This window comes from Thamnophis sirtalis, unplaced genomic scaffold, assembly GCF_051295495.1.
Source record: "Thamnophis sirtalis isolate CommonGarterSnake01/CBP01778 unplaced genomic scaffold, rThaSir2_p1.2 scaffold_4, whole genome shotgun sequence".
Lineage (NCBI taxonomy): Eukaryota > Metazoa > Chordata > Lepidosauria > Squamata > Natricidae > Thamnophis > Thamnophis sirtalis.
In genome coordinates this window covers 101,191,170-101,205,245 of record NW_028261384.1, presented here as the reverse complement: position 1 = coordinate 101,205,245, position 14,076 = coordinate 101,191,170, and the positions used below count along the sequence as shown (strand labels likewise).

Here is a 14,076-nt window from a genome sequence, read left to right as displayed (position 1 = left end):
TTCTTGTCCCATTTGTCAGATTTGAAAACAGGAAGGAAAATAAGGTATCAAATAGAATGAAGATGTTCAATTTAAAAAAAAAAGATTTCTACATTTTTCAGCCATTAATGAGAAAGGCATTTATCTGTCTTATCCGACCTTCTTTGATTCTGTTTATTCTTTTGACAGCCACTGCTTTATTTTAGAGCTCATAAAATGAGGACTTTTCCCAGCTGATTATAATTGTTTTAAAAGTTAATCATTGGGGGGTGATTTCCCTCCCCCTCCCCCCACAATGACCCCAGTCTCCCCCCATCCACTTGAAAAATCTTGTTCTAAGTAGTCTCACGCCAATTAAAATTACCCTTCATCTTCTGCACATACAAAGAAGGGTGATCACGTGCTGTCCAGACTAAAGAGCCATTGGGCCTAAAATGAAAACAAAGGAAAATGATTAATCATAACAAAAGGCACACAGGCTTTCTTGCTGAAATTAAGAGTGAGTGGGGGAGAACTTATTGTGACATTAAACCACTAAGTAAAGCAAGAAAGGAGTTGAAAGCAGATGCTGTTTGGAGCATTGAAAGTTAGGTGGGGGGAAGGTGCTTAAAATAGAGTCAGATAAGAATTAAACTTGGCTTAATCTGTCTTTTAAACTCCCAGCCTAGATGAGAATTTACTCTTTTCCAAACTCTTATGAGACTAGAGACTGATGTGAATGCCCTGTCAAATTAGAATGTTATGTTTTTGTGGCAGAAGAATAATTCAAATTGTAAAAAAATTACTAAAGAAAAGAGCTATTATTAAGAAGATGCTTTGTTAATTCTGCCATTCTAGAAAGTGTGACAATGGGGCCTTGAAGGCAGAATTTGGGGGCAGAAGGTCACCTCACCTGCATGATCTGCAAGAGGATCCCCAAAACACTGCAAAGCTGGTTTATCACATGCTGAAATCAACAAGAGAATTGGATTGGGATTAAGTTCAGGACTACCCTCCAAAACTGTTAAGCCCAGAGATTCTAAAATTCTAGTATCAACTAGAAAGTTTGTAGATTGTTGCCATCACTGCTGTTCTTCTATAGTATATTTTTAAATCATAGCTATCCTCTGTGACTGAAGTCAGGCTATTGCCTTGCACTTATGAAATCTCTTGTGGGAGAGAAGAAGCTGAACATTTCATTCTGAATCTTGTTCTTTACTGGATTTGGCAAGTAGAAATAATTTTGTGTTTGGGGAATTTATGAGTGGAAGTATTATTTTTTAAATTCAGCATAGTAAATGTGGGGATTTCATTTGTGCAACATCTATGACCCTCCCTGTTCAAAGTTATTTGTGTGATCTCTTGATAGACCTCTGCACTTAGAGTATATTTCCTAAAGTAAAAACATAATGTAAGTTAATGTTCCTGTTAGAAAGGACAGTTGGGAATTGAAGTGGGTTTTCTGTGGTACATCCCACTGTTTGTTGGATGGTATAAAGAATCACATAGTACTTCTATGAATGTTCTAACCTTGAAGTTTAATTTCAAAAGCCTTTTGCCAAGCAAGCAATTGAGACCTTGGGCAAAAAGGATCTGTGTCTTCATTGGCAAGCCTATTGTCCAAGGAGGAAAATGAAAGGAGTGAGTCAGAAGCAGTGAGAATGATGACTCCACCCACTTCTTGATTCAACTCCATCCCTTGAGGTAGTGGAATGTGGCCACATAGAGGAATATTCTCCAGCAGAACAAAATGCCTGTTTATCTTTGGTCCTAAAAGTCTAATTGGAATATTGCATATTCACTGGCTGAGTTAGAAAGGCATAACCAAATCAGTTGGCAATATGCTAACATTGGTTAGGATAAGTTTATGTATGAGCAGTTTTGAGAACCAAATCTGTTGGGTTAGTCTAAAATTCAATGTCCTGCATGAAGCTAGAAAATGAGTGAATTCAGTAGTGACTTTGGGTATGTTGATTGAAGACAGCTATTCTGGTATTGGTTTTAGTGAGCTGATACTACATATTTCCTGTAACAATCATATGCCATTGTTTTGTTCCCATCCCATTAAGTCAATCACTGTCTGTAATAATTCTGTACAGGAGGAAACGTAACTTTGTAAACCAAGTGCTGGAAAACAGTAGAAGAAGACTGAGCAATGGGAACATCTGCTTAGCCATTATAGAATAAAAGATGGTCAACTAATTAGATGCAACAGGATTTTTTTCTCTAATGTAGCTGATTAATACCAGTTTTAGAGAAAGGCATTTATCCAACTTCAGACTTGAGACTGTACTATCTCAGTAGGATGAATTGTAAATGAATTGTATGTTCTTTGATTTTATGAAGACATGTTGTAGGCCCCAATAGTACTGTTTTATGGACCTGCAACTATTTGTACTTCCCCCATGCCATAGAAATAAAGTATATAGGGTGGAACCATCTTAGCTGAATTCAGGTTGTGAATTCTTTTTGCAATAGCATCACTTGCTTCTAAAAGTTTTATGGGAAGGAACCAAGGCATTTGCCACAGCATTCTCCAACCTGATTTGTTGGACTGTAGTGCACATGAATCATACTGGTCACATTAATACAGAGATAGCGTACTTGCTACAGCGTGTTGGCCATAAGTAAATATTTGCCCATATTTAAAAAAGGCTTCATCACATTGCCCATGCACATGCTATGTGAGCTACCTCATATGCTAAATATGTTGAAAAACTGTTACTCTGCAGATATTTTTGGTATCAGGTGAGATAAAATATATATAGGACAAAGAGACCATAGGCCAGGTTCATAGAATTTTCTTCCTGCACTTCATTAACTTCTTACTGGAATCAACAAGACTGGCTTGTCATAATTCTCCCTAGTCTATAGCTTCTTAGAAAGGCTGCTGCATATTGCTTTAAATTACAGTGGATTGTTTATTGTAGTACAGTATAAATGTGATTTCAATTTGCTGTCAACTGAACTCCAAAGCAGTTTCATTGTCTTCAGCAGGATGACTAGAGACATTCTAGATGGCAACACTATTCTCACAGCTTTAAAGACATATCTTTGCATTCATTGTTGGTCTGTAGCTCTATCTTTAATGAATGTGAGGAGGAGAAAAATAGATTGCTTCTACAAACAGGCATGAATTCCAGGTCAGAGGGACTTAAAAAAATATTTGATTTTGTTTTGTTGGTATATTAAGTTCCACTGATAATTAAAGCTTTCATGCAATCATAAATAACATTTTTTAAAGCACCCGAAGCACCCTTTCTTGCATTCATGGTTGTAGCTGGGTTATGCTCATCCATCCAAGAAGTAATTTAATATTCTGTGGTGCTGTAATTTAAAAGCATAAGAGCGTGGAAAGTTTGATTGGGATCTGATCAAGCAACAATAGTCAAGAATGCAGTATCTCCCCTCCCCCACTATCATTTCCCTGTCTGTGATTTTATGGATGATTTAACAGAACTAAAATATTGGCCCCTGTGTTATTCAGACCTTTGTGAAAGGGTTTCCTCAAATAAATTATTCTAGCAAAAAGAGCTACTTCCTGACAAGCTACTACAAGAAATAAATCTTAGGGAGTAATAGTGCATTCTTTATCTTATATTAGTACTGCCACCATTATATACAAATAAAGAAAGTTTCATTATGCTCAAAAACAGCTTTCAAAATCAAGAATTCAGTATCAGATTATACATTTAAAATCAGTATTATTTTATGTGGGGGTACCTCATATTCTCAGACACATTGAATTAAATATGTCAAATAGGAAAAACACTTTACTATTTCTAATACTTACATATTGATATTTTAGCAACTAACAATCCTATATTCAGAAGTAATTCCTATCTATTAAAAGGCAGCCTGTTTCAAAATATTCAGGTCAAAGTTAATTGGCCAGAAAATTCTAATTTTTGACAATACCAAGAAAACTCACCTTTTAGCCATACCTTCACCAGTTAAAAAAATTCCCTCCCCTGCATTTTTGGTACATTTTTTCCAACAGATTTTCTCTATATTTAGTTGAATAAGCTAATATCAAAATCCCATGTAAACAGATACTGAGAGCTAGAATTTTTAAGATCTTCTCCTCCCCATATATTAAAAACAATGGCAAGTGTTGTAAAAACAAAAATGCTTTCAGAAAAAAATGTTCAAATTTACTTTTCTTCTTAGCATTCAGGGATTTTATACCCCATATAACTTGACTTTCATCAATTCTATTTTTCAATATTTATATTTTTAAAAATATGCACTGATTTACAAAATACACTCTTCTTTCATTCATAAAACTAACTTTTCTCAGTGAAATATTTATTTATATATTTATTTTTAAAACTTTCTAGCCATCCTAAAGTTATAGCTTTTAGGGCAACATACAGTTTAAAGAAAACTCTAGGTCATACACATACAGTAGATGATACCAATCCACTGGAATAGTTTATAAAAGCATCAAAGATTTAAAATAACCAGAATTTAACTATTGAAAGCAACAGAACAGAAATTAAAAGACCATGAAAAATAGCAGAGTAGAATCAGATGGATCTTAATGGGGAGAATATTGCAAAGCTGGAAGGGACTTCCATTAAGGCTTCAGCATGTGAGGATACCTGGAGCAGGATCTCTCATGATAATCTCAGGGTTGGGGCAGAATTTATGGCAAGTTAGTTATATTAGATCCAACCATCTCTGTATCTGTGTTTAAAACATCAATTCATATAATCTTGCATCTGTATTACTACAAAACATTATTCATAATCACTTCAGATAAACCAGACAGACCAACAAAGTCAGTGGTTTTTAGTTGAAAGCAATAAATGGCACTAATATCAGCAGTGCAAATGCAGCTATATCAAATATGATCAGCTAATGGACTTTATATGGAAAGAAGGTGTTCATTCATAGCATGAAAGGGAATTGAAGATGAAATTCTGTTGGCAACTTCTCTGCAGACTAAACTCAAGCACTGAAAGGAAACTTACAAATACACTGATTTGTTTCTTTTTTTTACCACAGCTTAATGCTTTAACAGTCTAATATAAATAGAAACATTCATTTTTTTTACATTGCGTCCCTTTCCAATTTGGAGGTTGTAACATAATCAAAAGTTAGAAGATATTTAATTAAATAACCCCAAATAAAATAATTTTACAAAGATGACTGTCACTTGTGAAATGTAGAGAATAGATAATAAAATAACATTGCTACTCAGATCCATTGCTCTATTGAAGTGGCATCCATTTCAATGGAATGTTTATTCTCAAATATGATGGTTTAAAAAAAGAATAGGATTGAATCATGAGCAATGTTTCCCAAAATAAAATACATGTCATAATTTGGGGCTTCCAAATGACATTTTCCTTACAGATTTTAAATACTTAAAATTTAACAGTTGTACAAATCATAGCAGCACAAACACCTTTCAAACTACTGAATTATTTTTGCTTTTGCCAATAATATTAATTATTTACAGTACTGCAGTTTTCAGAACCCATCTGAAGTCTTCCCACATAGGCTTTTGGAAATATTTTTCCTCTCTTAATTTTTTCTCAGATTTAAGATTTTCATCCCATATGGATGTTTGAAATGTTCTAAGTTTTGCCTCTTCCCATCTCTATTTTTTACTGTTTCTGAGGCTAGAGAGAAATGCAGCTTGAATAAACAAATGGTAAACAACATTTTAGGTTCTCAGATACTCTTTGGTATTTATCTTTCTTAACCTCATCTCAATTTCCCATCCATGAACCTTCAAACTATTTTATTTAGTACCTTTACCAATCAAGTCCAAATTTTTGAAAAAAAATCTTCTTTCAGAAATTCTGATAAACATCCAAATTCTTTTAGAAGTAAGCAAAGGCTCGGCTGCCTGTCAGAAGTCTTTGGTGAGAAAAGATTGATCACTTTCCTCTCCCCCTCAATCCCTGCTCTTTACTTGCTCAGTTTGTGGGCAACTTTTAAAAAGAGGATGGGGGTGGAGGCCTACAAACATTCTTAGATACATCCTTAAGAACCAGTTTTGGTATTCGAAGAAAAGCATTTAAAATTAAGTTGACGATCCCAGAAAATATTCATTTGAGAGGAGAAAAGTGATAAACTATGGGGAGAGTTATTCTTTCCTGTATTCTTAAAGAAGCTTTTTAAAAATAGGTCCTAGATTACTAACTCACATCTTTTCCCATCATCTCAAACGGATTTGAATTAGGCAGTTTGGAATATTTTTAATTTAAATCAGCTGTTTCACATGAGTTTGTTTCTCACTGTTTCAGTAGGGCTGGTTGTTGAATGAGAAGGGTCTTTATAATAAGGGGATATTTCTTCTGTATACCTTTCCTGTCTTTCAACACCCTTTCCCCCCTCTTCATTCTTTCTTCTGCGTTAGGCCTATCACCCAGGCCATTTGCCAGATAAACTTAAAAGACAAATTGTAACTAAATTGTCACTACCTGCTCATATTCTCCCCCACTATTGCCTTCTCAGTCAAACCTTAAGAAGCATCTTCCTCTGGATTTAGCTTTTTAAATCAGGACAAGAAATCTTCAAGCATGACAAGTGGGAGTATTATTGCTGTTATTATTGTCATGGTTGCAATTATTAGGTATGAGGGGGGGTCCTAACCCTCTGTTTTCAACTAGAATGGCCCTGCTATTGGGCTAGCCAGGTCATGTGATGAGAAATTGGCTGCAATTTATCCCTGCTCGTCAGTTTAATAGAGCAAGGTCCCCATACGCCTGTTTTATCAGCAATATAAGATATTAAAAAATAAAAAATAAAAAGGTGGGTAGAAAAGGGGGAGGAGACTGCAAATAATACTTACACTAAAAAGGATATAAAATATTGAAAGGGCCTGAAAGATCCAGCGTTCCTTCCCCACCCACCCACCCGCATCCCCCGCCCCCTCCTTTTACACTGGGCCTCTGGAAAAAGCCATGAATTTTGAATTTGAGAGGGAGATAGGCTTCATAAACAGCCAGCCATCGCTAGCGGAGTGTCTGACGTCCCTTCCCGCTGTCCTGGAGACATTTCAAACTTCATCAATCAAGGAACCACCGACGTTAATTCCTCCTCCTTTGGAACAAACCCTCCTCGGCTTGGATCCTTGTTCCAGCAGCCAGCCTGCACTGAGGAGCCAAAAGAAAGCAAGGCATGGGCAGGCCCAGAAAGCCACGCTCCAGTCTTCTGCTCTGGGTGGAGAATTCCCCTGGATGAAGGAGAAGAAATCTTTTAAGAAAGCTAACCAGATCCCTGCCTCTTTGTCTCCCTCCTCTTCTGTGCCTGGATTTGTCCCGGCTTCTCCTGCAGGTCTGTAAAAAGGTGGGGGCTGGGGTGGGGAGGGTGAACATTTGGGTGGCTGACAGGGTGGAGGGAAGAGACAAAAAAAATCTGCTATTTAAGAATCACTTGGAGAAAGGGGCAAAGGAATATCCGTCTTCCGTTTCTAATCTTAATTACTGAAATATTAGGACGAATCCTTCCTTCCTTCCTTCCTTCCTTCCTTCCTTCCTTCCTTCCTTCCTTCCTTCCTTCCTTCCTTCCTTCCTTCCCTCCCTTCCCTTCCCTTCCCTTCCCTTCCCTTCCCTTCCCTTCCCTTCCCTTCCCTTCCCTTCCCTTCACATCGTTTTTATTCCTCTTGTATGGCATCTTCCTCTGTGATGGTGTTTAGACGGTTGATTCCAGGGATAAGAACGGAAGGCAATTTGGCTGCTGTGTTTTGGGAAGCATGGGGAATGGCATTGGCTATAAACTGCTCTGCTTCTATTTCCAGTGTAACAGAACGAGGAACAGAAAGAAGGCAGAAAGGAAAACCCAAAGTCTCCCCCCCCCCTCATTTCCCTCTACAGTTCACCGAAGGAACCCTTCTTTAGGCAACCAGTGCAATGCTCCAAGGTTGAAACTAATGTCCCTCATCTACTAACCAACCTAATCAACCCATCTCTATCGTGATGCCTTGAAGAAGGCAGGGTTTTGCAGGAGATATGATTCTAAGGACCTGGTCGAAAATCCCACCCCCCAAAAAATCTGCTAGTGGACAGGAGAAGGCAGCTTTTGGGGCTTTTCATTTTTTAGGTTGGTAATAGGGAGATAAATCTTTCAAGACATGCTGCCTTTTTTTCTCTGCTTTCTGTTTTTCTTATTCATAGTTTGTGTTATTTGCTTACCTAGAGTTCGTTTTCGGTCATTTAGTTATGAATAGCCTCCTCTTACACACATATGTACTATAGGCAAAGTACAAAGGAAAGGATAAGACACAGCGAATAAACATCCACTCCTGAATGTGGATTCCTCTATAACTGAAGGCAGCTTTTCCAGAATGCACCCCACCACCACCACTTTAAGTCCGTATAGGCATTTGGCATTAAGACCAAACCATTTTGCCTTGTGTGTCCCTGGGTACACAGGCACTGCGAGTCGAGGAGGATTATGCCCAACAAAATTTAGCAATATGCCCAAACAATTTAAAATGACTCTCTCCCCTCCGCCTTCCAATACAAGCAGCCCAACATCCACTCCCATCCCCGCTAAGAAAAAAACAGAGACGGGATTATTCGTTTAGCCGGTTGTATTACTTTGTGTAATTTTGCTGTTTTTCTCCTCCAGACGCGTGTTTAGACCACAGCGAAAAAGCTTCCCGACGGCTGAGGACGGCTTATACCAACACGCAGCTCTTGGAGTTGGAGAAGGAGTTCCATTTTAACAAATACCTCTGCAGACCCCGCCGGGTGGAGATCGCGGCTTTGCTGGACTTGACCGAAAGGCAAGTGAAGGTCTGGTTCCAGAACCGTCGGATGAAGCACAAGAGGCAAACGCAGCACAGCGCAGATCCCGCCGAAGAGGACCAAGGCAGCAACCAGGAAACAGGGGAAGCCGAGAACGGCAGCTCTTCCTGCAGAGAAGCGCGGAAGATGCCTTGTCCCTACCCAGCCGGCAGTCACAACAGAGAGAGTCGGAGTGCTCCAGCGCCTTACCCGACGCTCAGCCAGAGCAGAGCTCCGGCCGCAGAGCTCGGCGGAACCGCCGGCGCTCGCACTCTCTCCTCTTGCTCGTCCTCCTGTTCTGGCTCCTCGCCGGGCAACGGGTTCCCGGAAAGTCAGAGATCCCCTTTGCTGCCGCTGGACCCGAGCGGCTTCTCGGCGAATTCCTGCCCACAGGCCGCAGGAGAGCTTTCACCCAGCCTCCAGGGCTGTGCAGATAGCCCTTTAAGTTTCTCCCTAGAAGACCTAGACTTTTTTACCAGCACGCTGTGTGCGTTGGATTTGCCCCATTTCAATTTTCAGTAACCTCTCGAACCTCCAATTTATTATTTGCCTTGGGTAATATACCCCTATAATTAATACAAAGTGTATGCACATACCAGTTATGCCCAGTTAAGTGCAGTCATTTCAAACCTTTTAACCATGAAACTCCTCTTTTTCCCCCTCGGTACTCCTTGGGGAAGGACGTTTCTTTAGAGAGAAAGGTGTATCTCTTTTGTGAAATGATCACATTAAATTATTTCGATCATTTTTTTTCCAAAGGAAATTTATATTTAAATAACATTCGGATTTTCCTTTATTCCACACTCCATAATGCATTATGGAGCATTTGAGGTCAAGTAGGTGCTCTAAGTGTTAAAAATACAACATAATTGTATAAGGAGGTTTTGTTTTTCAGCTCAAAAAATTATGCCCTTTAGAGTTTGAAATATTTCAAACATCAGGTTTTTTCTTCTCCCAAACTGTGTTTCAACCACCACCACCCCAATCCCATTTTGATAGAGTAGATATTAATAAATGCAGAACAAGAAAAAAATGTCCTAATGAAATTCTCAGGAATCAAGACATTTATGTCTTAATAAAATAAAATAAAGACAGACAGACAGACAGAAAGAAAGACAAACAGAAAGACAGAAAGAAAGAATGAATTACCATTACCTTTTAGAAGTAGATTATTTATTTAAATGTTTTAATAATAAAATGCAAATTATTTATTGTACATTATTTTCATAGATTAAATAAACGGCTTTATAGTCTCTAAAATGCCGCATTCTTGTTTTATAGGCATTGAAAGAAAGAATCTAGTTTAGCTTTCTATACTGTTAGTTCATTGAGATTTTATTCTTAGCAGTGTTTTAAGAATTAAGGTGTAATATAAATTAATTTTATTTTCTGGTATATTTTTTATGAAAAGATACTGTATTTTTATCAGTTAATTTTGCAAGTATTGTAATACACCAGAGATATTTTAGAATATTTGTAACAGTTAAAGGGAAATATTTTTTAAAAAACAGATTGAATAGTTACAGATCACACATACAGACACACACAGAAGATATTTACACTCCAGAATTGGGAAGAATTTAAATACCTGGAGCCAGACCAATTTGATATCTCTGTAATATGCCTAGCATACCTAGCATAAATCAGAAAGGAAGGGTAGAATGAAAAAAGGCAATATTTGCAAAAATGTTCTTAAAATGAACATGTGTTGTCACCACCACTATCATCAACACAGCAGCAATTTCACCAGGGTTTTTTGGAATCTTTATATTTTATTTTTGCTAATTTTGCTTTGAACCTATGGATTTCCTATTCACTAAAAAGGCAGGAAATGGAAATGGAAAGAAGAATGGAAATACTAGTAAGAGAATGGTGTCCAGACTTTTGAATTCTGTTTTTCCAGGCTTACAGGAAAAAAGCCAACTTTTCAAAAGTGGAAACATTCTGGATGATAAAAAATACTAAATTAACCAAAAGAGGGAGGGAAAAAAGAAGAAATATTGTTTTCATGAAACCAATTTCTTGAACACTTTCCGTATAAAATGTCAATCTCTTGAGATCAATTCAAGTTAAAACAAAACGAAACAAAAGACTTTGGATAGACTCCTTCGTGGGAGGATTGGCTTGAAAGAAAGCAGCTGCGAATATGCTTCTTCGCCAATAGAGCTCACTTTATTATTTGCAACCCCGCATTTCTGAAATCAAAACCAAAAGAGTGATTTAAAATGTCTCGCGTTTGGGAAATTTTGCTGGATTATGAAAGGGAAGCCCTAGAGAAGAAACGAAATGAAAACAGTAGCTCTCTGACAAAACATATTGTTATACTCTCGCACACAGGCGGGCGCGTACACACAAATAAATCATATTGCGTCTTTGTTAAGTCACGGGTATTTTCCATAGCCTGGCAAAAATTTTGGGAGGAATTCAAGTCGCAACGGTGGGCCAAAATAATGCCCGACACCCGAGAGAGGAACAGAAGGACGAAGAACCGGCGCCGAAAGGGGTGTGTTTGTGTCGAGAAATGGAAACTCAAGATGGCGCAGGGATCTCAGCCTGCGCGCACGGGAGTGTTGGGGGGGGGGGTGTTGGTGCAGACCCAGGCAGCCATTATAGATGGCAGAAATTGTTCTCTTGCTACGGGGGGAGCGTGGGCAGACAGGAATGTAGGCCGTCGATGAGCAGGCTGTGAGCTTCTGACATCTCAAATTCTCCGTTCGTCAGATTGTCGCTCAAAAAGATTCGACAATTATGCAATGAGCTTAGGTACGTTTCTTTGTTAACTGCATTTTAAGAATAACGGATACACATTTCCCTTTTCATGAAAATAGATATATTTCGTCTCCCTTCTTGCATAATAATAATAATAATAATAATAATAATAATAATAATAATAATAATAATAATAATAATAATAATAATAATCCCCCTTAGAAAGCCTAATTAAAGAGGTCCATATCTATCGGAGGAAAGAACAAACCCTGAAATGTACACTCTCTAAAGCCCTCTTCTTGTATTTTGATAATATTATGTTTTAAAATTTATGTTCCAGCAAATTTTCTGCTCTGGGCAATACAATAAACTACCTTGCACTGAATATTAGTAAGCAACAGGATAAATTAATATCCATTTTTCTATTCTGAAGAAGTAAAAAATAAATTCTGTAGCTGGGCAGAAGTAATCAGTGAGGAAGGAAAAATTGTTTATTTTACACTTCCCAGATAAAGAGCAGTTTATTAAAACTAACCTTTTCAAAAAACAGAGACAAACACACACAGACCATCTTGCTTTGGTTGGTGTCTTTATTTCATTTTGTAGAACTGTAGATTTAAAGATGACAGCTTTGTATTTGACCCTGCGAGGGATGATCTTTTCTATGGAAACAGTCCCTGATTTTCGCCTGCTCTAGGAAAATTCTCTGCTTCGCAGCTGAGTAGAACAAACAAGAATCTCATTTAGTGTGGACAAATCTGGCATACCTGCAGCAGCCTTTGGCCCCCAAACTAATTCTTGGTAACACAATAGATTATGAGGTCTTCTTTTCAAATACCATTATTCGTTAGCACCTTAGAAGCATCAGTAATGGGGTATGTGAATATCTGAACATTTATACCAATTTCACAAATCATGCCAATCAAGTTATTTATTTGAATTCAAATAAATCAGAATTCAAGCATTTTCATGGAGGCTTACTTGCATTTTAAACAGTTGAGTCAGTCCAAATAGAATCAATTTAATTCAACAGTTTGACCCAATACTTTGGGAACATCTAAATCAATTCAGACTGATTTTCCAAATACATTTTGTAAGTTTGCAAAATATTCAATTCAAATATCTCTGATAAACTACATATTGTCCTATTTTTTATTATATATATTATATATATTATTCCTTCTTTCCTTCAGCCCTCTTATGACCATAGTCTTGGCCCTTCTTCCTTTTGGATTCATTTCCTATGGAACTGAATAGTAAACTGAGCATAATAGAAGGTCTCATACTTAGGGGTTGTGCAGTAAAGGGTTACCAAAGTTGCTATGAAAGTATTACTGCAGCATAAAGGGTAATTTATGAAATATGCATGGATGAATCATTTGAACAGTTAATTCATGTACCCTTTTGTCTTGGCATCATTCTTTCACTCTTTGGAGACTGGCTGCTGACATGTCACTCAGAAGCTAAATATGGCTCCTATTTAAAAAAAGATTGTATATTTTGGTCTTATACAGATAAGCATGGGGTATATAAACTACTGTTTCCTACTTATTCCTAAGTGTATGAGTACAACTGGGATGTTTATGGGATAATATACAAGGATATATGACTTATAACTGACCCTCATACTTACAACTGCTGAAGCATCCCCACAGTCACACAATCAAAATTCAGGCGCTTGGCAACGGTTGTGTACGTAGGATAATTGCAGCATTCTGGAGTCATGTGATCATCATTTGTGACCTCAGCTGGCTTTTGGAAGCAAAGTCACTGGGGGAAGCTGGATTTGCTTAACAACTGCATGATTCACTTAGCAACTGAAGTGATTTGCATGAGAACTGTGGCCAAAAGGTCATACAATTGGATGAAATCTACTTAACAATCAGTTTGCTTAGCAACAAAATTCAGTTGTGATCATAAGTTGAGGACTACCAATATTGCTTAATTATTTGCATCTTCCATCTTATTTCTCTATTTGACTACTTTTTATAAAGGGAAATTAACAGTTGCATCAGTATTTATTGCAATTTATTCAGATAACTCAATTAATTCTCCCCATATTCTCTTAACACCAATTCTATGCAGTTAAATAAGAGGCCTAAACTTGCCTGGCTGAAAGTCACCTTCAAGCTTTAGTTGTCACACTCTCTCAGAAGTTTGCTTTAAGTCCAACTGTATGTTAATGCATACAGAGTTTTTGTTTTTGTTTTTAAAAAAAGCCCTCTCCAGATATAGTATTAAACTATAAAGTTTACAATGCCAAAGCTGGGTGCTTGATCTAGGACAGTGATGGGAAATCTTTTGGGCTCAGTGTGTCAACAATTCAGCAACTGCCTAACCTGACTCTGCTGGCATGTCACCCCTACCCCTGAACAAAAGAGAAACAATTCTATATCTATATCACCCTATCACTGAACAATGGCATTCAATGTTCTCTGCCATTTTGAGACAAGAATCATATGCAGTGTAACTCTTAAATAATTTCTTTAAAAAAACCATTAAAAAAAAAAAAAGAAAATCCCCCAAGACATTTCAAAAAGAGTGGAAGGAACCTTTAAAGTTTGGGAAAGGGAAATAAAGGTCTATACATTTACCTTGAGTGTTCAACTGTGACTTCCTCTGTAAGGCCATTACATTAAAGCTTGGTCAGTGCTAAATTTAG

General features: G+C 37.5%; 1 protein-coding gene across 1 annotated transcript; it reads left to right on the top strand.

Annotated features, from left to right (window-relative positions):
- Positions 1–6,878: 6,878 nt before the first annotated feature.
- Positions 6,879–9,965, top strand: HOXB2 (homeobox B2). Its single transcript, XM_014062015.2, has 2 exons — positions 6,879–7,251; positions 8,548–9,965. Exons 1-2 carry the CDS (start codon positions 6,879–6,881, stop codon positions 9,225–9,227), a joined length of 1,053 nt encoding a protein of 350 aa, XP_013917490.1. The 3' UTR covers positions 9,228–9,965.
- Positions 9,966–14,076: the final 4,111 nt, after the last annotated feature.

Excerpts from the sequence above, each read along its gene's own strand:
- HOXB2 (XM_014062015.2), top strand. The coding sequence starts at position 6,879 with ATGAATTTTGAATTTGAGAGGGAGATAGGCTTCATAAACAGCCAGCCA. Across the intron at positions 7,252-8,547 it reads TGTCCCGGCTTCTCCTGCAG|ACGCGTGTTTAGACCACAGC; the intron begins GTCTGTAAAAAG and ends TTTCTCCTCCAG.